The sequence below is a fragment of the Nyctibius grandis genome, chromosome 1 (genome assembly GCF_013368605.1).
Source record: "Nyctibius grandis isolate bNycGra1 chromosome 1, bNycGra1.pri, whole genome shotgun sequence".
Classification (NCBI taxonomy): domain Eukaryota; kingdom Metazoa; phylum Chordata; class Aves; order Nyctibiiformes; family Nyctibiidae; genus Nyctibius; species Nyctibius grandis.
The window spans coordinates 103,241,769-103,266,733 of record NC_090658.1 but is presented as its reverse complement, the minus strand read 5'-3'; the positions used below and the strand labels follow the sequence as shown (position 1 = coordinate 103,266,733).

Sequence of the window (24,965 nt, the reverse complement as noted above, 5' to 3'; positions counted from 1 at the left end):
ATGTTGTTTACTAAAGTTCCTCAGCAAGACATTAGGGAAGAGAATATGTGAATATGATTTTGAATTTCTGAATGGCAACTCTCTGTCTTAAGACTGTCCAGAAATATTTGCCCCCTATTTTTTTTGGTATTCAATTAAACAGCCAAAGATCTTATTTTTATACTGAGCATATCTGCCATCTTTTGCTTGGAAATGCCTCCACAGCATTATAGCTGGGGATTCAGTTGGTGGGAGGGTAGTATATTTGGACACCACAGACAGGGAACACTGAACTACACTACACCTACTAGTGGTAGGTGCAAACACACTGGAGACACTCAAAAGAGACAGGAACTTATTAGAAGTCTGCTAGGTTTCTCCTCCCACACAAAAGTCTACCAGCAGGTAAGGAACTCATAAGTGTCATTTGAATATCTTGTGGGAAATGTGTAGGCTTCCCCATTATCTGGACATATAAGCAAGCTTTATAGTGCTGAAGACTGAATCCAGAAACAGGGATCAGAAGTTATCTGCTGTACAACAGCCATTTGTTACTGGCAATGGTTTTCTCAAGTAACTGTTCTAATTAGAGTTTCAGAAGTTTTCAAATGAAGTTTTCCTTCAAAGGATCTATCAAAAAAGGTTCTGCTTTTATTAAGGCTTTAATATCTGTTTAGCCAAAGCACAAAATGGAATATAAGAGTCATTTCTGTCATGCAGGTAGAAGCTTTCAGGAGTTTTCACTCAAAGATCTTTGAAGAATGCATAAGCATTTCAGTTGTACAACTGTAGCACAGTAACATGCTGATCAGCTACTTGGATTTCTAGACTTTACAGTGATGCTAATGAATTAATGCTGTTACATCATTTACAAGGACAAAGGTGTCCTATAAACTGGGTGGCTCCAAGACAGCTATCACATCAGTAAAAGCTATGAGCAATTTGAATGCTGCTGCTGTCTGTCCCTCGGATGCACAGCAGAAAGTTTTCAGCAGTTCACTCTTGCATAATCTTGTCAGACTTATTAACTCTTCTCATGTTTACAGATGCCAGTGAGATGACTGTTTATGTTTTGTGTTGTAATTTGCACTATTGTTGTATGTACCCTGGCACTGTCATAAGAAGTCTACGTCAATACTTGAAACTAAAAGGAGCATCTAAGATAGTTTATGCTTCACATGAGTTGGCCATGATATTAATTTCCTTTGTAGTGGCAAATAAAATTAATATAACTCTTAATTCTCTTGATATTTCTGTATTTAACATTTTTTCCCTTAACGAATTTTGCCCCTTTTCAGCATAAGTAAGGAGACACAATACAATAAAGTTCATCCAGTGCTGCATTGTACTGTATTATGAGATGTATTATAGTCTTCAGTTTGTCTACATTTGTGTATATACATTAAAATGCTATCTGCAAAAAATTAAGATCTGATAAAGATATCAATACGATATTATTATGAGATCATCCTAAAGGAATGGACGAGAATTGTTTACTGCAATTTAACACAACATGCAGAATATATGAAAGTCAGTATCCTACTCTACTAAAAATAAATTCAATACATTTACTTTTTTAGTGCTTGAAACATCAGATCTACTTTAATTGTTCCTAAAAGGATTTCTAACAGTCATAAAAGCCCCACAAATCAAGCCGGAGTTTGAAAATTGGGTTACTTTCTTTATATTTGTAACAAAACAGCTTCCTTAGTCCAATCAGATTATCCTGTATTGTTATCTTGAAATAAACCTAGTCATGCGTGAAGAAAAGGGGGAAAAGGTAACAGAAAACAGAGATAGAAGAGACCTTAAGATGTCACCTAGATCATCTCATCTACCTCTAAGCACACAAAGTTAACTACATGATTCTTTACTGAAATGTGTGGAGATTACCAAGCAACCTAGTCCTGTTTTACTATTCTCCCCTCTCCCCGCCACCCCCCACCCCAGGTAATGTTTATACTAAATTTCTGTTACCGAGACATAGGGCCATCATTTTTTGCTGAATCCAAAAGGAGCTTGGAGAGAAGAACAGTCCATTGGGCAGGGTCCATCAAAGAGCATGTATGCCCAGCAGAACTATGTACTGCTGTCTTTTCAAGTGTACTAGTCTGAAAGTGATATTTTAGTTGCAGCACTGTGTTTGTGAAGAACTCATCTTTGGAACTAGATGTACATACAAAGTCTTGATAACTGGTGGTCAAGCAAGGGTAACCAGGATGAACTGGAGCTCAGGTAAATATACACTGCTAAAGTAAATAATTCCTGGAGATCCAACTGGATAAAACATTCTTTGCTTTACTTCCTAAATCATTTTGCAGCACGTCTCTGCACTGAAGTGATTGTACCGTAACCACATAAGTGACATGGGCTGAACTGTGTCCCATGTTATATTCCTGCATATCAGATCAGAAATAAGTAAGTGATTCCTAAATCCCCTGTACTAGCAGCCCATGGTGTAGAAAAAGGAGCTGTAAATAGAAGCTGTACAGTAGATAGCATGAACTTAACAATAGAAGCAAGAATAACCAGGAAAACTAAGTTTCTTTTCAAAGTCAATAACTTGTTGTATATTCAGTCTCAACGGTTGAATGTGCTCTTGAAATTGTCAGTGAGTCTGAATCATTATGAGAACGTGAATCAGAATTGCAGAGCCTAGCACAGGTTGTCGTGAGAGGTATTGCTATGAATATACAGTTACTGGGACACTACTACTATGATATGGTCATAGCAACTATGTCATGGCAGGCAAATGAACACAGGCAGCATACATGCCCTGAAACTTGTTGTTCTCATTATATTTTTGCTACTAGCATTGAGAAACAGGAGCCCAATGGGACTTTGCACATGACACCACAGCTATAGGTATGAACCACAGATAATTATATCTTTTGAATTAAATATAATTTCGTTAGTTGAAAGCTACGCCAGTCAACTTGAAATTCTCTGACACTGCACCTTTCTTTTCTCTCTTCTTCACTCCTCTGAGATAATTTCATTTTGGCAGTTATCTAACACAATGTGTGAAAGTCTTCAGATCATGTAAAAACTTAGAATTTATTTCAGACTTATTAATGCCGTCTTTCTTTATGTTAAGATTTAGATTGTCTATTACCATTAACTACTTAGAGAGGAAGTTCAGAGATGACATGACCTAAAAGATGCATTTCTACATCAGAAACAGAAGTTCGCTTGTTAGCTTAGCAGATGCAGGATGGGTTTGCAGCGTGTGTTTGACACACTAAAAACAAGTAATTGTCCCAAAATGATCTGCTTACCAGCATGGTGTGTGTGTCTAGAGGACTGTTGCCTTTAGCATTACATAAAGTATTTGAAAGATTAACAGTAAATATTTTGCCAAGAATTGCTTCAAGACCCTAAAATTGGGTTACTACCATTAGTGGGGTTGGGTCCAGGCAGGCGAGAGAAATGCCCTTTACCTATGTCATCTTGCAGTCACAGCATAGATGAAGATATGTCCTGAGGAGACCTGTGTCATTGTGGGATGGCACTTGTAACAGTAATGTTTTGCACTATTTTCATTTATCTTTTATCACTGAATGATTTATTCTTCTTGTCAGTATGGTACAGGTTTTCTGATATTTGCAAGTCTATTTACAGCCTAGGACACGAGTCACAGACTCTTCTTTCTTTAGTAAGCACCCACTCAGCAACTCATTTTTCAGCCAAACTATGTTTTTAACAAAAGCCAGACAGAACAAAGGACAGAAAAACAAGCCAACCAAAAAGCCCTGGAAGCCATTGACAATATACCAACTACCTGTTCACAAAAACCAGAACTGATTGATGTGTGAGAGTTCATGCCAGGCACTGTGGAACAGGGAAATTATATCAAACCCAAATTTTAAGCTTCAATGGACAATCATTGACTTCCTTTGCTTTTCCCTGTCAGGCACCATTGTTTAGACTGCATATGGTTGGACAGGTTATGCACAAGTGGATTAAATAGAACATATCCTTCCTGGTTTGTCCTGTGACCGGCCAGTCAGTCCCAGATTTCCTTAGTACCTCTTTCAGCTGTGAGACATGGTACCTCTGAAATGAAACTGCTGGTGCTGGCAGAGACACAAAGGTTGGTGGACATGACTACAGATGTGGTAGCAGACCTGAAGATGGCTCTTCTGGCCATCAGGGTTCTCAGCCGATTCATTGGCAACTGACCCACTTCTGCAAAATTATTCTGTTGGTCTTGGCTGAGGAGTGTGGCCACACTGCCTGCGGTACAGTCTGATTCCCTACCAACCTCTGAGTAAACAAAGAGGCAGATCTTGTAGATCCTCTCACAAAACTTTTCATCCTTTTCTCCTGGTGATCTAGTGTTCTCAGCCCATGAATCCTGGACAGTGGTGGTGGTTCAATAGACTTAAAAGTTCCTGCTAAGAAAATCAAAAAGTGTATTTGTCCTGGTTTGGCCTAAACCAGACCGATTTTCCTTTCAGTGATTTTTACTTTCAGCTAAGTCTCTTCTAAGTAACTGCACTTTCTGAAACTAACTGCATGTTTTGCAGACAGTCTCTGCTTCCAGAACTGATAACGCTCAAAGTTTGTAGTTATCACTGAGGCACCGGTAGGGATGTTATGCAGAAAGGCTCTTGCTGTACTTATTCTTAGAGAAACCAAGGTCACTGCTAAATTCCTCACTGCTTATGAGTGAAGAGCCGAAGGGGGGTCGCACCTGCAGGGAGGAGCAGACAGGGCAGGTGACCCAAAATTGACCAACGAAGGTATTCCATCCCATACACGTCATTCTCAGTATAAAGGGGGGGGATCACGAGGTTCTTGCCCTCTTTTTCTGCTATGGCCGGTGTCTGAAGAGGACTCTGTCCGTTTTCCTGCTGCCCCCGATCCCGATCCGTGCATCCCTGAATCCAGCTCTCGACCATCGCTGGGCCCAGCCGGGGCCTTCCCGGAGCCTGCCCTGCAGTGCCGGTGGTGACGTGGCTGACATTGGGGGAGCTTGATCTTGGTTTTGTATATATTTGTATATATTTATATATATATTTGATTATTCCAATGTTATTATTATACTCTTTTTCATTATTATAGTTTATTAAAACTGTTTTAACTTTCCAACCCGGAAGTCTCTCTCCCTTTCCCTTTCCCTTCGGGTGGGGGGGGAGGGTTAACAGAGAGCATCTGTCACAGGTTTAATAGCTGGCCCAGCTTTAAACCGTGACAGTATTGTATTTTGAAAACTAATAGGATTCTCCGACATCTTCTGTGTTACAGCTGAGTTGGAAATTAATACTTCTGCCATTTTGGAATTTTGTTTTATGGGCTTGCTTGTTGACCTGTAAAAATTGTATTTATTTCTTTAAATCAATATCTGAGTGGGAACGGAAAGGAAGAATCCTTGCCACCACATGTTCCAACATGGTTTGAAGGTAAGAAGCCATTGAAAATATCAGCGTGTTTGAACTGCTAATAATCACCAAAAAGTGGACAAGCAGCATACCTTTACAGGCCTGCACAGGAATGACATCTACCTTAGCAATGGAAATTGGGCAGCATGTGATAGAATGGCTCACAGGTGAGGGTTGAGTCCAGTTAAACACCTGTGCAGTGACAGCAATTTTGTTTAATGCCAGAATTCTGTTAGACAAGCAGAATATACTTCCTACAAGTTTTTAAGTACCAAGTGCAAAGGGGGTGGAAAACTTAGACGGATATTAACCGGTTGCTGAGATGAGACACTGCTGTTTGAGAACATCAGGCTAATTCTTTCCCTTACCTCCCTTCTGTGCCTCACCATTGACATATGTCTCCCCAAACATAATAAGGTACATGTGGCACTTACCATAGCGATGGTCTTGCTGTTCTTTCTTCAAGTTGATTATTGTGTCCATTTCATAGTACTCTTGAGGTGCCTGTTAGCTCATTCAGCCGTGTAGACTTATTTTGGGTTTCATTCCAGTCTGATCCTGAGACTCTGTCATGGTCTCTTCCACAAGTGACCCCATCCCCCTATTTTCAGTCTAAAAATCAGAGCTCAGACAGAGCTCTTGTCTGGAAGGGTGGCAGTGGTAGAGTTCATTAGAGAAGGACCTATACAAAATATATTGCTGGACCTGTAACGCTGTCCCTGACCTTTAGTATGAATCTTCAGATAATTGTGCACAGAAGGACAGTGTTTATTTCCACTTGCATCTGGATGTTCCTGGGACTGGGTATTTTTGGCGCTCCTTCTACAAAATCATAATCCTGTGCTGTAGCATAGAGGTGTATGTTGACCACGTGCTCATTTTCTCTGCTGTTGGCAGAGCCTAATTTATAAAAAAGTCTAAATCAGACCTCTTGGGCAACCAGGACTAAGGGCCCCCAGAAGGAATATATGTGGTCAGAAAGCCTCTGGTGAGTAAATGGGAAGTAGATATAAGGTCTGGAAGACAAAGGTATAGGTAACAGGGGTGGTGGTGGCAGGCTACCCAAGCACTATCTTCACTCTGCATTGAGTGAGTAGGGGAACAAGGCATGACTTAGCGTGTGCTGTGCTCTAAAGCAAGCTGAACTCAGCTTGCATTCAGTCTGTCCATCCCATCCCATCCGTCCCCATCCCTGTCCCATCCTTCCCCCCCAACACATTCTTCAATGTGAAGCAATGATGAGAGTAATGCTTCGTCAACATGCGTGGTGAGACAGTCAGATGAGAGTTTTTATCTTCTCTAAGAATTTCCATATCAATTCCTTAATGAGCCATAAAAAGCAAGTGGAAATTCTGCCCTTAACATAAACAGAAATCTCGGAGCTCTGCATTAAGCCACTGACTACAATTTTTTCTTGTCTCATGCGTTAGTATTTCAGTCAATCCCTGCAGAGGGCAGTAATGATTTTTTTCTCTCTGAGCACAGACATTATCTACAAGTTTTTGTTAATATTTTTTTCCTGTAAATCACACACTGGATGAGAGGAATAAGTACTCTGAAGCAGTTCTACTTATCTTCTTTGTTAGGTGTGTAGGTGATATGTCTTGCTCGTATGACTGGAGTATACCAATAACCAAGATTTGAGGTTGGGAGAAAACTTTTTCGCGTATACACCTAACCAAACATTTTGGTCATGCTGTTTCACTGTATTATATTATTTTGGCTCAGCAGGGAGGCATTTGTGTGAAGTTAAATAGACAATAAGGTACAGAAATCCAAACTGCTTATCTAATGGTCCATTCGTTCTTTAAATCTTTGAAATGAGTACTGTGCTATTCTGAAAGTGCTCTCTTTGAAATCAACAGACTATTTGTGGCATTCAGTGCCACTCAACATAGATAAGTATGACTGCGTGTCCTGCCATGTATTACAAAAGAAAATGTTTTAGTTGCATATTTTAAATAGATTAGGCATCCTGGAGGTAGCTCACGTTAGTAGAAAACATATCTGATGACTAAACTTAATAGCTGTTTAATTGCCAAAATTATGTGACTCTGTATAAGTTTTCTTTCTTGAGTCAAATTATCACTGCCAATTCTAGCTTGATTATAATACACTCCTCATAAACTTGATATATTTGTCATTTAGTTGCCTGGGACATCAATTTGCAAAGAAATTACAGGTTAATTCAGATGATATAAAGCAGTGTCACAGCAGAGAGATTTCCAACTAATTATTATTTTTACATCAGAGACAATATCTCCTGTGACAACTCAGTATTGCAGCAAAAGATGGGCTGAATTCTTTTCAAAAAAGTTGGAGTACATTTGAAAATAAGAATACCTACCTACACAATGACATGATGGGTGCAGCTAGTAATGTATAATGACTTAAAAGTGTTGTTAAAGTATACTTGATGGAGTTCACATTTAGGTGTAACAAATCCTTTTAAATATACTTCACTGGTTATAAAAATACTTACAAAGTTTTTTTTTATCAGCTCAAGTGCCACTCGCTACATCAGTTCTGGAGCTGAACGTAATTCTGACAGGCATTTTCATCAGCAAAGCATTCAACAAAAAAGATGGTTAAACAAAAAGCAAGTTTAAGGTCGTCTGGTCTTTGGAGTGCAGAACTCTGCACGTATACATTGCTTTCTTGCCTAGCAAGAATCACTAACTCAGTTAAAATCTGTGTCTTTTCTTGTTAAAAATTCATTTGCTTTTCCACAATCTTACATGTCCTCTTAGCAACCCACAAGAGCATTTTCTGAATAATTGGCTGAAGCACTCTTTTATCCCTCATCTTAACTATGCAAAAGATGTCATTCCATATTTAATAAACATGGACCAACTGTCGAATTAATATATGAGTGCATGTGGTGTATGTGTAGATAAAAAGTGATCATTTTTGTTGCCTCATTTTAGTGACACAAATCATAAAAGATGTGAATGTAATTTTCCCCATTATCGCACACAGTAAGGACATAAAATAAAATTTTCAAACTTGGTTGCTTTTATCAATTCTGAGAGTTGCTGAGAAAGTAACTGGCTGAAAGCAAATAGTTTCAGTCTTACTTCAGGCATGCAATTCCCTTCCACAGTTTACCTTTATGGTGGATGCCAACCAGTGGCAGGTATTTACCATCATGATTTTTTTTTTTTAAATTTGCTTCTGGTTTTGCCCAAAACACTGTAAAAGCCATAAATATGAAGTGCTCTTGACAACTATGCACTAGTAAAGGAAAAAAAATTGCACAAATTCAGAATGACATCAAATAGGAAAATGATATAATCACTTGCTTTTTTAAAAAAAAAACACTTAATGTGCAACAATTTAAAAAGTATAGCTGTTTGCATTTTTCCTTCATCTGAATAATTCTGTATATAAACTCTGACTGCCATTATTACTTTTTGACAACTTTTTAAAGTACTGTGAGATTCTGTAGAATTTAATGTGGAAAATAAAACAGGAAATTTACATGAAAAATTAATAAAATGCTTACCTTTGTGTTTGGGTGGCGTAACTGTTATCATATGCCTCATAGCTTGGATCATCATATTCACCCCCATATCCATCATCATATCCCTAAGGGAAAAATGGAACAACAAAGCTTAGAAAAGCGATAAATCAAAGAATGTTATCAAGCTGTAAAAGTAACCTGCATCAACAGGCAATGTGTGCTATGTTTGCCCCATCTTATGTAAAACACTCAGCCTACTGACGGGAATTGTGAATTGTGAAGAACAACCTGTATGTTGCAAGGGTAAAGAAATCAGTTAATCATTTAACAAGTCAGTTTATTCATTGATAAACTGTGGTGTATTGTCCAAACCACAGTGCTTCAGCGGGATCTATGTAGGATACTGATGAATGATAATGAAAACAATAATTTCCTAGCAATTTGTTATATAAATGGTTCCATAAATACCTATAGGTGAAATGAACAAATGGCAGGAAAAATATATTGACTGTACAACATCGTTAAGAATGTTATTGTGATAAGATCATAACAATCAGTAGATTTAAAAAAACCCCAAAAAACAATATATGAGAAAAAATATTTGTGCACATTTGTGAAGGAAATAATGGGTTATTATTTTTATAAATAACTTAACACTAAGCACCTTTTCCTTCATTGAGCATCCCACTCTTTTCAAAGACATGCTTTTCTGTGACAAGTTAATTGTCCTGGTTTCACTGGGATTTTGTTTCAGTTTGTGGCCAGCTATGGTGATCAAGGCCATTAGCAGTTAAATCCAGGGCAGCTGACTTGGGCTGGCCCACAGGTGTATTCTATATTGTGAACATCAAGTTCACTAAAAAAGGCAAAGCTTGGTGGGGATGATACCAGATAGTTTAGTAAAAGTAATCGTCAAAGTAGGCCCTAAAAGGCCTACTCTGTGTAACCTTTAGACAGAACCAACTTTTCTTTCAGCAATTTTCCTTTCAGTTATAATAACGGTACATTCTGAAGCTAACAGCATGTTTTGAAGACAGGGTCAGCTTCTGGGACTGATAACACTTAGAGTTATAGTCGCCACTGATTCTTGCTTGTGCTTAGTCTTAGAGAATCCAAGGTCTCTGTTAAATTCCTCACTAATTACAAAGAAGGGCCAGAGATAAGCAAGACTCTGAATAACATTTTTGTAGTGTCTTAACTGACTTGATTCACCGCTCTGGTGCCAGGAGTAGAGATAAATCCTGTAAGAACCAGAACAATATCTTCTCCTTGGAGCCACCTGCATGTGTCAACAGAAAGGCCTCGGCCACGCTTGCACAGAAGCGGGGTTATAGAGCGGACAGCATAACTATGGGGGGTTACGACCACTAGAGACCCCCAGAGACCACCCAAGACCCCTTCCCCAATTTAGTAGGCATGTGCAAAGACAATTACATACCATATTAGCATATGCATAAGGTTTCTTGGAATAGGTGGGCTTTACTCAGAATTGTATGAATATTCATTTTTCTATTATGTATATAACGAGTGTGCTTTTGTCCCTAGGTGTGCGTGCTAGGAGGAGAGATCCCCCATGCACCCAATGCTGCAATAAACCAATGTCGGCTTTCTAAACTATCATTCGGTTTAGAGAGTTTTCTTGGTTACTATTTTGCAGTAACAGGGAGAGATGGGGCTCTTTTAGCTCTCCTCTCTTTTAACACCCCTTTTTCTCATTCCCAACGATTGCTGTTGCTGAAGCAACTTGCTACAACTTTGTAGCTAAGTGTAATTTTGTATGTTTTGTACTATCATTTATATTGGTTTCTTTATTTTATTAAATCTGTTTCATTTTAATCCATGAGTCTCCCTCCTTTTCCCAATTCCATTTCTTGGTTGGGGAAGGGACACTGGGTGAGAGAAAAACTGTTATTGTTCAGCCCTGGGTGTGGGCTAAATGTAGACAGATAATAAATGTTTTAACACAGGTTCCTCCCACCGGACTTAAGAGACCTAACTGAAGGACTCAGACAAATGCTCAGTCTGCCTAAGCTAGAGAGGCACAAGTAACTTCAGAAGGTAGTTCTGTTCATCTAAGGTCTGAATCTTCTACTGAGGGAGCCATGGGCAATTATGATCCATTGTAGCTGCCTCTGAACCAAAGGGTGCTCAGGAATCAGACAACAAATAAAGAGATAACCCAGGGGATGACTTCTGATATTTTTTTTTCATATATAGGACAACAGAGTAGACAAGAAATGCTGTATGGAAACACATTTTTTTTTCCTCTATGAATTTTGGGAGCTAATATTTTTAGTTAAACAGGAAATAATAATTTTGTATTCACAAGAAAATTTTCCTGTTATGGGGAGTGCTAAAGGAAATAGAGGGCTTAAAAATCTTTGACTAAATATTAGTTACAGCAGAAGGCAATATTTTTGTTTTCCACAAGCTGTCCAAAGTTTAGTTAGGTTGGGGTAGAAGGGAGAGCAGGGGGCAGCTCCAAAATAACAGGAGTCCAATAAACAATCACTCTGGTACACTATCATAACATCACAAAGTACAAGGTTAGTTTGATACTTCATTATTTATGCTAATTAAACACCATAATGGTATTGAACTGGACTTCACTGGTACTCCTGATTTAAAGAAAACATTCAAAGGAGCAAGCATTCAGTTATGTCTCCTTAGGTCAAGCATATTAAATTTGCCTGTCCTTCTGGTCTCCCACCCAGCAGTGAGGGTGACTGTGGATTCCAGGTGGGAGATTGCACCCCTGGGGTGCTGTGTCGCCTGAAGGAAGGACAAGGTACAGACTTCAGATGGTGCTGCCACTTTCTCAGGCACCCACGTCAGCCTTCAGTAGGGGAAAACTTTTCTGGACAGGAGAGAGAGTCCCATTTTGAGACCAGGGAATGGCCTCTCCCAGAATCTGAAGTCCACACAAACCTCAACATCTTCCATTTCAGGTGGAATTGCACCAGTTTGTCTTGCCTTAATTAGTATAACCTCACATCAAAAAGTACAGTTAAACACATACCCCTGCAGATGACTATATTTAACATTATATGGCTAAATACACAATCTTGCTTCTGGGGACAGGATGAGAGAAACAATGAACCATATCAGACAGATGTTAGTCACGTCGATTAGTATGCTGCTGGGTGGGATCCAGCTACTGTGAAGATGAGGGTGATGAAAGTTCCTATCTAAAGTCGAATAGCTAGAGGAAAGACATTTCAGCATGCTTACCCACCGTATGAGAGAACAGGAAAGGCAACAATTACAAATTAGCTCTCTGAGTTTCTCCACGCCTGAGGTGGATCAACGTTCAGCACCACCCGGGCAGAGAACACTTGTTAATATTTGACACTTCTGTGGGTTCATGTAACAGATTTTAACAGCCTCCCTAAAGGCTCAGAGCAGGTCAATACAGTGCAAATGATTCAAGTGGAATGGCTGGAAAACAGAGACAGTGTAAAAAAGCACAATGCATCTTTAATAAAGAAAAAGTATTTTCTGGATAATGTTCTCCTATTTGTGTCAATCTGTATGAAAATTATCTTCTAATACTACAGGTGAACTATTTATGTAAGGAGGTACATAATAGCATTTATTCAAAGTTTAATACGGTGTATTGCACCCAGACACCCTTGTGCCAAAGAAACCTTTAGGCATCTAGAATTAAGATCCCAAATAGCTCCTTTCACATCCTTGAAGTGCCTGAAATTCACTGAGCATTTTTCTTCTCTTTAACCTTCAGGTCCCCAGAACCTACAACTTTAATGTTTGAAAGTATTTCTTGCATGCACATTTTGAGAGATGAGACACCCAGTTCCCATGTAGACCCTGTTAAGATCCAGAAGCTATGGGTTTGAGGACATTCTAATTCACAAATCCTGCGCTCCGTGCGTGATGAGGATGGTGTTCCCAAGAGCAGTTCTGTATAAATCCAGAGACCAGAATGCAGGAAGCTCTCTCTAAATGCAGTGCAATCTTTTACTCAGCAATAGAGTCAGACTCCTTCATGCACTCTCTAGGTCTATTAGTCCTTGTATTAAAAACAAACAAACAATCAGAAAACCAAACTCTATTAAACTGATAAACGTTCTGTAGGTGTATGCTGATAGGAACAGAGCTGTCCTCTTAGAGAATTTAAGTAAGTTACTAGTGCTGTATTCTCACTCACTGAAGGAAAAAAGATTGATTCCCATGCTGTCAGTGTTTTGAATATGACATTTTTTCTTCTACAATTTCTACTATTTCATTTATTTCACCAGAGATCTTCACATATATGTGTATAACACTTAGACCTTCCATCCTGTAGGTAAGTTCTTACACCTTTTAATTGAGGTCTGTGCTTTTCAAGCAGAAATATCTCAGATAAAGTGACTTTGTGCCTGACCTGATCAATGTCCGCCACTGGAGAATCCACCTCCATGCTCGTCAGAGTATTAGAAAACTTGTATGAAAATTTGACAGGGTCAAGCCACCTGGCTTCAGTGAAGGGGAAGAAAGTGCTTCCCTAAATATTCAGAGTCCTTTGAAGAGGTTAATGAGGGCACAGATAAGCAGGACCCAAGGAAAACAGGCTCCTTTGAACTCCAAAAAGTTACTGATGAGGTTTGATTCTCAAGGCTATCCAAGGGACCAGGGTTAGTTGCTTGGGAAGACTCTTTGTCTGTGTGAGGAGTCTTTCTCCCCATGGTAGCTGCCACCACCATTCAGAAGCAAAAGCTTACTGGAAAAATATGAAACAGGGATCTATTAGAAATATTCAGAGTAAAACTGATAGCCATTTCTAGGCAAGGTTTTTATGCCAGGGTATCTTTATCTCAGGTATTTCTTAATAATACATCTTTCCAAACAGAAGAAAAAGACCCCTTCACTTTGTGTCAGGGAAAAGGAAAGTGAGTCTTTCAATGACTAGGATCTGCTCTGGCCTTACAATGATAAATCCTGAACCAGAGATAAAGGAACAGAAACACACATTTGGAGCTGCAGTGGGGCTAACAATGTTTATAAAAAATTATAGATGATTTTGAGGAGTTTTGGTATAGTTTAGAATTAAAAAATAATAATAATTAAAAAAAAAGAAAAATTAAGGAAAATTTAAAAATACAGCTCAATTCAAGAAAAGACTAATTTGAAAATGAGCATATTTATAGTATTTACCAGTCTTTCCCCACAAAGTGAAGACAGGAAAAACTCTTAGAAGAATCTCAGACTAGCACATGAAATTAGCATTGGGAGCAATGCTACTCACTTCAGAAGCAAATATGCACTACTCCAACACTGATAAAGAAAATTATAGTCAAGGGAAAAAGGGGAGTAGAAGAAAAAAGGGACATAATTGGAAAAAAGGCTTACATTCTACTACCCGAGAAAAAGTTAAGTATCAATTTGATTCAACACCCAAGATATCATGGAGAAAGATTTATTTTATTTATTTAGATTTACTCAAATCCTCTCGAAGTTTCAGATGCTGAAATAAATATTAGAAATACAAACAAAATAAGTATCATCAGTAACAAGTGTATCATAATCTAATGCAATCTGATCTCTTTAAACATGAATTTCCTACTTAATGTTAAAACCCTATTTCAAACAATAACTGTCCACACTCAAATGCAACAAGTTTAAATTACCTCTTCTCTGAATAGCCTTAGAAAATAGGATTTTCACAGCATGCTCTGAAAAAGGGTAGGTTTCAGCTCTGGGAAACCAAGAAGGAAAATAATTCTAATACTTCTAATGAAAACTGTCCTACTCACAATTTTTTGTGTATGTCCTGGTAATACATGACAAAATACATTGTAAGGAAGACAGAACTAATTAGTTTTTCATAGAAAATAACCCAACTCTTTCTAAAGTAGTAAACTGCAAAATATCTAGAGTTTTTTTTCTAACAAAAGCAAAACACAAACAAGAAGAAGTCAAAGTGAGTTATGCCAGTCTATACTTTACTTGGCAAATATGTGAACAAGAAAAAGGTCTTCAGCCAGAGAACCAGGGCAGCCCTTCTCATTAGCCGCACCCAGCTGTACACAAAAATTATTATTGTACCTCAGAGAAAGTGAGGGTATAAAAATCAACCTCTAATTGTAACTCTAAATAAAACCAGTTGTTTCCCAGTAAAGGGACATTTGCACAGTTTTCACTATTTTCTTCTTGCTTCCATAAATCTACAAACACCGTCGCACTCTATTTTCTGTTGTGACTTGGCCACATCCATATTATCTCACTCATCCACATCACCTTACCTTAGAAAACTAAAAGCCAGTCGTCTACCACTAAGCTAGTGGTAAACCCCCATATGAATATGAAAGGGGTAGAAATAAAACATTTTTAGAGGGTAATTAGTCCCATACAGTTTTGATGCCTATTTGAGGACAAGTTGAATTGCTCTCTAAATGAGAATGTTCTTTCCAATGACTATAAAGGGAGCCCGGGACAGATGTGTTAAGATTTAGATAACTAACCTTTAGTTATATAAGTTAGTTCATCTTTTGAAGGAATTTATTGCTCAGTGAAAGCTGAGCTTGTAAAAATCAGTGCTGCTAAGCTTAATTTTGAAGTGACCAGAGACTCAGGATGTAATCCAGAACGCTGTGAATGATGCATGGGGATGGGTGGGCATGTCAGAATAGCATCTCAAACAGACGGCAGTCTATTCAGAGAAGATCCTGGGTTAGACAATCTGGCATGCAACTGACTACACACCTACATCTCAGGAAATGCTAACAACTATGGGAAATCTTAAATCCCACTCCTTTTACTGTATGTGAAACACTGGCGAGAAAATAAATACATCTGGGAAGTCTTCTCCTTCCAGATGTATGACTCATGTCCTTGACTAGTCATACTGCCTGTTTGGCTTAATGAATCTTCAGATTTTGCCTGCAAAGAGCATTTAAGGTGGTTAAATCATGTCACAGAGAAATGGCAATTTTAACTAAAGTTAAAAGCAGATCATAGATCTTATACTTGCCCCTGTACTACTGTCACCTCCTTCTCTACTTGTTCCTTCAAAAAAAAAGCAGCAGATAGTGCCATCATTGTGTGTATTCACAACGATTTGTGAGTGCTGAGCTGGTTGAGCCTCTCTAGAGTGCTGTAAGGGGGAGGACTTGCCTTCCACCACAGTCACACTCATGAGTTTGGTGCTCAGTCCTCAAATCATTCTAACGTGGGGGAAGCTCTGAGTAGATGTAGAGGAACACATCTCAATACATTAATTTTATGTAATTTAGACAAATGGCAATTTCTCTCTATCAACTACAAAAAGAGGTAAAAAACTGTAATTACTTCAGATTTGGATCATTCAGTGTTGAAAACCTACAGTTAAAGCAGATGAATCTCACTGAAGTACTTGGGAAGTTAGTCTGTTGCTGAGCAAGGATTCCCATAATCGTAATTTATGCTTAGAAACTGAAATTCTAACTAAATTATTTCTAAGCAGGTATGACTGTTATCGTAGCCGGCCTTGAATTCTTCATCTATACCTCCAAGGTCAGAAAAAAGAGAAACTAGGTATCACTAGTTTGTTGAAGATGATCTATATCTCCTGCACTGGTGAGATCTCACCAAGCGTTTTGGAGATGAACTCAAAGACAACTAAATAGAGTGGCACTATATCCATCAAGATGACAAATAGTACTAATAATAACACAAATAATGCTGAAATTAAAATGGGAATACTAATCAATTGAAAAATCAGAGCTCTATGTTATGAACTTCATAAATGCAATATATGAACTAGAGTCTACAGGGCTAAGACAACCCAAAGTAGATGTGCTTGCCAGAGGCAATGAAGAAATCTCAACACATTCGACCTCTTAATGAAATCAGTCTTATTCTTTTCATACCAGCAATGGGAAACACCTTTATAAATGGATGGTAAAACGTATTGAGGTGAATGTTTTTCACATAGTCAGGGAAATATAATTGAAATTTCAGTATAATCACAGTCACGGATATTTTACAAATTCAAAGTGGAGAACATAAATGAGCTATTCATGTCCTCATATTTCAATGGTTTAAATAGACCTCATGTTGAACAATTAAGATAATAAGAATGAGTCAAACTAAACAAGCTTATTACCCAGAAGTCCTAAAAATGATTGTTTGCAAGATAAAAATAGGGCAGGGGCCACAGAAGCAAATAGTTGTGAGGTGCAAAAGCAGTCACAGTAAAACAGAATCCCAGATACTTCAAGAAATTGCTGTGTATTCTCCTAAATGTAGGTTTCATATTTTTTCTATTTTTTCCATAATTTTTCAACTAAATGCAAAGTAAATGAATAATACTTAAAGTACATTTTGGTGTACTTAAAAAGAAAATCAGAACAGAATGAAAATGTAAAAGAAAATCTAACAGAAATGAGACTTTTCTCCTTCCTTCCATATTTGCAAGACTGTAGCTTACAGCATAAATTGCCTCTACAATTATTATACTACAACATTCATCTGACTAACATCTTTATTTCTTCAAGGCCTTCTGTTAGCTCTCTTATAGTCACAAAGTCACATTAAAAATTCTAATTCATATGTCAAAGCTCTGGATAATCAGCTGCTGCTTACATCTGTTTAACTTGTTGCACTTTCCCTGTCCCCCAGCCTTGCTACCTTCAGCACTGAAAGCATTTCCTCTCCCACTTTACTTCTGCTTTTTTTCATATTGCCTCTTCTTATGGAACAGCATCCTAACCTCAGTGTCAATCCTTTACTCAGTTTCTATTACACAGGAATGTCTTGCAGAAACATCTCTTTCTTCCATTATCAATAAAATGACTTATTTTAGTAATAACCAGCAAGTGGAGATGAAAAATAATGCAGAGTATCTTCTTTGTCTATCTGCAATAAGTTGCATTTTTTGCACTTGTCTATGATTCTGGGATCCTGGAAGAAAGGATTCTTTAATTGTGATTTTTACTGATGAATTGTACTGCTTTACATAGTACTTGAGTGATAATATATTACAGTAGCAAGTTGCACTGGCGACAATATATCACATAAATGGCATTTAAACGAAAGATTTATTTTTACCATGAACTGAAATTAATAGAGTAGAAAGCAGCCTTTGCCTGCCAAGGGAGGATGGGCTGTAATACACCCACTGTTGGTTTTAATCTCTTTATCACATCTAATGTTTCTCCCTCCTAAATTTCAAGCAAAGCTGATGGTGAACTTCTTGAGAATCCTGATGCTCCCACTACAGGAGCTGTATAATTGATAGATTGAGCAGACTGATCTGACATAAAATCTGTCCATGGAGCACTAAGGTTTCTTGTAAAGCAGATATAGAAATCATTACAAGTGCCTACTAAAGACTGACAACTCTTCTGTCTGAGTTCAGGAACTTATTGATGGTTTAAAGCATTTCAGAGTGGTCTGACTTGCTAGACACAATGCCTTAAAAGTAAACCATTTCAACTTTAAATAACCTTTATAATAACCCAGGAAACGAAATTTCCAGGTCTTGAATGGTTGAAATTCTCCTTTTTATTTTCCAACCCTTGAAAACTGGACCACAGGATTTTCCATCTCAGAGCTTGTAAATGTGCAAGTAAATGCTGAGGTACTAGCAAAGAGCAGAAATGCTTTGATAGGTGCTTTACAGGACGTTGAATTGCATTTAATTTTAAATCAAATTTCACTCTGATGTATTATTAATGCTGGAAGCAGGCCGATTAAATACAACTTGGCCAAATGCAAGCTAATGTGCTCTAGTAAATACATCCTTAAACTCTATAAACTGCCTGTATCTGTGAATTTACAGAATTCCCTCAGGAAAAGCCTTGTAGGAGTCATCATGATTAACAGCTAGGAGATCTGTCCAATTTTACTGCAGAATTAAAAAAAATAAGCTCCACAAAAATAGCTTTATATTTTCCATGTCAAGAAAATAAAAGAAAATACTTAGGTTATTTCTATGTGCAATCCCATTGTTTTTGATCCATTTTTATCCTCTACTTAAATATATTTAACCATTAAGTATTCCATGAATCATTAATACACAACAGTAACAAAACTTCACAGCGGAATCAGAGAGAAAATTGTTTAAAGTGCTCAAAACACAGGGAAAATAAAGATTTATTTATTTATTAATCCTGAAGCAGGTCTAGATGAAAGTTCAGCCATTCTTCATGTTGGAATCTTTATATCCTAATCTTAGTCAGATACCCCACACCTTTTTCATAAATTACATCACTTGCTGAATCAAATTCCAAATGTTCTACATTTTTACAGAGATAGTTCATCACATATTTCCTACAATCTAATTTTATAGAAAAATATTTGTGAAAATAAATTTGGACAATGAATTTTAAATTGTCTTGTTTATGTAATTTATTCATTTTGCATAATTTTTGAATTGATCAAACTTTTTTTTTTCATTCAATCTTAAATTTTGAAGAGTTGACATAATGAAACTTACTGTGAAAAATACAGGTAGATTTTAAAAGTTCTGAAAATTAATCTAGTTCTAGGGAAACTAAATGTTAAATTGATAATAGTTGCAGAAGAGGTGAACTCATTTTTTTCTGCTTATGACAATGATTGAACTTATACAAGTGCAATGTTCGCACTGCTGCTAATCACGTTTGAACAAAAATGTTCCTGGAAATTCTTCTTGCTCCTGTGGACTTTACATGAAAAAAAGAAAAAAGTGCCTACTCACAGCATCTTCTTAGCTGTGATACTTCATTTTCTAACAGATATTGTAAGACTAGGAAATACAGTTTAGCATGATGTATAAAATGCAAGGATTAGAAGTAAAGCAGAATTTTCTTCTTGGCTTTAAAAATATGTAAGAAGAGTGAACTTAACTAACACAATCTTTTACAGGAATTATTGCAGAAAGGCCAGGTATAATTAAAAGCAAACATGTAGAATGTGATGGGACCTATCATTCGTGAGTATAAAAATGAGCAAAACAGTAAAAAGTGGTTAGTACTTATTGAGATACTTAGAGGTAGTCTTTAAATTGTTACTCCTCAAGTCTGAGCATGCAATTAGAGAAATTAGGGATGGGAAAGAACAGATCATCTATTAGGAGCTCCTGTCAAATATGATTGCTCCTTTCAGCACATTTTCTAGTGCTTTCTCTAATCAAATTCTAAATATTGCCAGTAGTAGGGATTCCACGTTCTCTTGGGAGACTGTCTGACAGCCTAATAGATTTTTGTGTCAGACACCTCTGTTAACTTTATCCCATACAACTAAATATATCTCACTGTACCAGCAAGATGTATTCTCCCAACTCAATATTCTCAGTCTTCTCCAATGTCTGTTATATTATTCTGTTTTCTTTTAAAAATAATTCAAATATAAAGATTCAAAGTCAAATGCAATCCTGACACAGACAAATACTGATCAGCAGATAGCACAGCAACAAGCCAGAACCCCCAAATCTTCATAAAAACCTTATACAGATCCCTACCTCCACAAAACCCTTCTTGTTCCTTGAGTCCAGCAAACAGAGGGACCTAGACTGTACTGGATCAAGAGTGTTAAACAGTATGACTAGCCCCTTAAAGTGAAAGCCTTCTAACACAAGTGCTCTCAGGTGGTGATAGATGACCTGCCTGAATTAAATCCTTAGAGTCTGATGTAATTTTATTGCATTAAAATCCACCTAGAAAGCCGCAGGAAGTCTGTACAGACCTCAGAATATGGCTTTCATAGCAAGACACTCAGCTTACTCAGCAAGCCTTTGTGCTGTGCACCAGACAAAATTTGCAGATTTTTTTTAGGTGATCAAAGTGATGTAGATATGGATCACAGTAACAAAATCTGTATTAGAGAAAGAAAATCCTGTTATTATGTATGGCATATTCCTAGACTCTGGTGCAGCATCACTGTCGTGCTGCAAACAGGGATGTGTCATGACCCCAGATCGTAGCAAGACACAAGAAGGAAGGAGGAATAGTAAGAACAGTTTCCCTTATTGAATGCTACACTCTTTCTACCATGCAGCTCTAATTACTTTGGTCTAGCTTAGTCTTTACCTGCTGGCTATCATTCATGGTTGAAAACTCAGAAAATAGACCAGATATTTGATACATTAACTGAGTTAAGTGCATTAAAGATACAGAATCAGGTAAAGATCAATGTACTGAAAACACTGAGTTATATCTCTGTGCTAATTCTTCTAATGCTTGCCAAGGAATAAAAAGGAAGAAAAAACATAAGAAAAGATAAGAAAGGCCAACAATCCCTTTCATTGTGAGACTATTCATCTCAGAATAGTGATTCTGACCTTTCCTGACACAGTCTGACAAGATATGAAGAAAAAAAATGATTAAAAATATTCATGGGCTGCCAATCAGTCCAGTTAATACTAGTACCGATTCTCATTTACCATATAGAAATAGTAGTTTACATCTAACAATACCACTTCTACTCTAAACACTGCAATGTAGACACCAAAAGCAGAGTTCAACAGCCTTCTCGGGCATCTCAAGGGCTGGATTCCCAAAGCTGTACAGACCACCCAGGGCCATGACTGCTCCAGTTGCTATGCAGTCTACTGATGGTGTCCAACAGTGTAACTGAAAATGGACGTGGAGAATCTTAACATTTCTTTTAGTCCAATTCTTTAGCTTGCGATTTAATTTTTGCTAATGTATCTCCATTTGTTTTCAAGTATTTATTTTAGTATATTTACCAATCAAAAACTAATAAAGTGTTGAATATAGGAACATTTAAGATGTACTGATTCTTAAAAAGCATAATAATTCATTGTTCTACCTTGCACTCCCCAGTGTTTTGGAAAAAGTGCCATTCTAGATTTTGATGAGCTCCTATAAACCAAGAGCAAGGTTTCTAGCTGACCACTGCAATCATAACATCTGATATAGTTGTAAAAATGTTTTGCACTGTAGATATCTAAATTTTTATAAGAAACAAGTTTTTCTATTGTACACTGTATGTTAATATATTAAGGAATACAGACATATAAATACATATTCATACATATATACACACACGAGCACCTATCTTGCTCTTGAGAAACAGCAATATTTGCATACCTTTCATACAATTACATTGTGTGAGTGTATGTGGTTTTGAGGCTCACTAAAAAGTATGGAAGGCAGAAAGTGATGTTCACTGTAACTTAAATCTCTGGTGAGATGTAATTTCTAGTTCCTCTTTTTAACAACTACATTAGATAAATAGTGTCAAGTGTGACAGGCTGACTACCTTCTAAAAGGAAAAAGTGTTTCAAGAGATTATTCTCTGGCCATAGATGTGGAAGCACAGTATAGATTGCAGGGAACATTTGACTGATGTACTTGAAATCTTGTGTTGTTGCTGGTTTTTTGAATTAATAAATTTTGCTGTCATTCCTTAGAATTTCTCACTAAGCTCAGAACGCTTTTAGCTCCATATTCAGCATTGAAAATAATTCTGTGTGGTTTTAGATCTTCAACAGTTTATATTTTAAAGCTTGCATGACAAGTCAATTTGCACTAATCTTCTAGGAGGAACTATGTGTGTCCCCCCACAACACATACAATCATACACATGTGAGCAGAAACTTATATAAACAGTTTCTACACAAAACATTCCTGTTGTCTCTCCAGCTTTCTAGAAAAACCCCAAGATTTTTATAAAAAGAAGCTTTCCATCCTGACCTACCACTCAGGTCGTATCCTCAGTTATTACATTTCCCTGTATGTCATAAAAGACTTTTAGCCTTTGTTTATTTTTATTGATGCAACTTTCAGCTTTTTTAAAGAACTTATTTATTTTTATTTTATTTTATTTTTATAGAGGGATATTTTTATGGTATGAAATACAGATTGCAATATATCTTAATCAACTCTACTTCATGAAGAGAAAGTAGGGCAATAGAATGAAAAGAAATAATTTGTTAATGACTATTTCCTTTTAAATATTGTTTCAGCACTTTACACACTCACTTTTATCTTGTTCACGTCATGATAAGACTTTGCCCTGGATAAGATAAAAATCTACTTGTGTCTTGGGTCTTATTTGTTTTAAAGGACAACAATACTAAAAGGAATTTTTAAATTCTTTGAAATTTGTATCAGGTCTTAGGCAGTAAGTTCAAAAAGCCACTATGTCAGTTTTGGAAGTACTGAAGAATGGAGTGTTCATAGCTAAATAGTGAAGTCAAAGAGGAGAAGTCAGCATTTATTCAAGTAAAAAAGGAGAAACATATTGGTACATTTTTTCACTATCAGATGAGAGAAGAGGCCAGCTAATTCTTAGACTCTGCTTAAATATTTAAAAAAATGAGCAGAAGGTTATTCTCACCTTATAAGCTATAATGACAGAGATTAAAGATACTGTCACAATTCTTTAAAGCCTCAAAATTTTCTAAAAAGGGATGGTTCATACTGGTAATGTTTCATCACTAACTATTCGGCTGGTAGACCACTATTCCACAGTGGCAGTATTGCCTCCTCCTTGGCATGTCCCTGTTCTATTAGTGCACTGGAGAAAATAAAGACATGATTTAGCTGTGATTGTAGTGGTCAGTGACTCAGGAATCCATGTAAAAAAAAAATCTTCATGATTCACAGAGGTGGTGTCAGCACTTTATATAGTGCTTCAGTACAGTATTCCATTGGGTTTTGAAACAGAAAATCCATGGGACAGAGGGTTGTTTTTTTTTTCCTACTCAAGACTAGGAATTAGTCTAGTCTAAAAATATATACATGATTACATAAGACAACAAAACATGACTTAAAGTAAAAAAAAAGTGATTTTCTTTAACTCTTTCTGCTTTTTTCAGTTTATTAAACTGTCTGTTGCATAAGTTTGTAAACTCAAAACTAAATGCTGAGGATAATAAAACACTGAAGGAAATAAATACATAAAAATATACTTTGTGTCTGCAACAAACTTCTTAATTAAGGGCATATGGATTTAAAGGAGACAGACTGTTTTTTTCACTAGTGATTCTCTGTATTCAAATTTTAACATAAGAAATATCCAAGTCAGGCTCATGAAAATATTTCACACCTCTGAGTCCCCTCATGCTGAGTCAAAGAACTCTACTTGTAAGAGGCTAGAGTAGATTAGCAAAACAACAGCTGGAAGTTCATCGTCTTAAAACGAAGCCATCACCTCTACCAAAATCTCACTCTGTTAATGCATCCAAGAAGAAAAAGAAGCTGACTTAACTCTGATGCTGTTTTCTCACAAGGTATCCCTCTAAAAATATAAGAATTGAAGCTCTCCTCCCAATTTCCATATTTCTACACATATCAGTAGCCAGCCAATAACATAGATTTCAATCAGGTGTACTGAATATTGACTTGTCGATTTAGCATTAATATTAAATAGGAAGTAAGGCACTGGAGCTAGCAGTATTTTATTCCCTTGGTAAAATGTTTGGAGGTGTATCAGTAAAGGGTGATTGGTAAACTCCTGAGCATCACCTTGAACATCTGGGAAGCCTAGAACCTGGCTCAGAATTATAAAATGTGGGAAGAACTTTTATAGCACCTAATTTCAAGCATCACTGAAATAATACTAAATTCTTAGTATTCAAATAAAGTGTTGCATCACTGGTGATCAAGCCTTCATCTTTGAAATTGTAGCCACCTTGCCAATAGAAGAAAGCTGTATCTCAGTTTTGACCTTGAGGCAGATTGATGAATACATTTGCAGTCAACATAGGAATGAAAATCAGAGCAGCCAGACAGAACTGAAAACACTCCTTGTAGAAATTAAAAGCAACATTCTCCTTGTCCATTTTGCCATCTGTAGTGTCTGAGGATCCAAGGGGCTCTTGTATTTCAAGATGTGGAGTGCAGAAGCTGAATGTAATAGACAACATAAAAGTGACTTTAGGTTTGAGAAAAAAATCCATATGAAAAAAATTAAAATGAAGTCCATTTGGATAAGCAACATAATTTTCTTCTTTGAAAGAGGTCTTTCTCATCAGTGCCTGCTGGGCATCAAAGGCACAATTTTGTGGATTTGTCTAGTTTAAGACTAAGTCATTTTGTTGCCAGTGTGAAAACTGGGTGACTCACATCTGACCACAAAGCAGACAGTAAGAGCTCAATTCAACAGCTGCACATAGTTATCTACTGTCATTTTAGACATCCTAACAAACATATCCTTGCTTTTGCCTTCTAGTCCAGCAGGGCAGAGGTCTCTCCTGAGTCCTCATGTGA

The 24,965-nt window shown here is 37.1% G+C and overlaps 1 protein-coding gene across 1 annotated transcript in view; it reads right to left on the bottom strand.

Moving 5' to 3' along the window:
* KHDRBS2 (KH RNA binding domain containing, signal transduction associated 2) overlaps positions 1-24,965 on the bottom strand; it is a 409,730-nt gene that overhangs the window by 32,408 nt on the left and 352,357 nt on the right. The window contains exon 7 of the mRNA XM_068407910.1: positions 8,869-8,951. Coding sequence (XP_068264011.1) covers positions 8,869-8,951 — 83 coding nt within the window. The remainder of the gene's footprint in view (positions 1-8,868; positions 8,952-24,965) is intronic.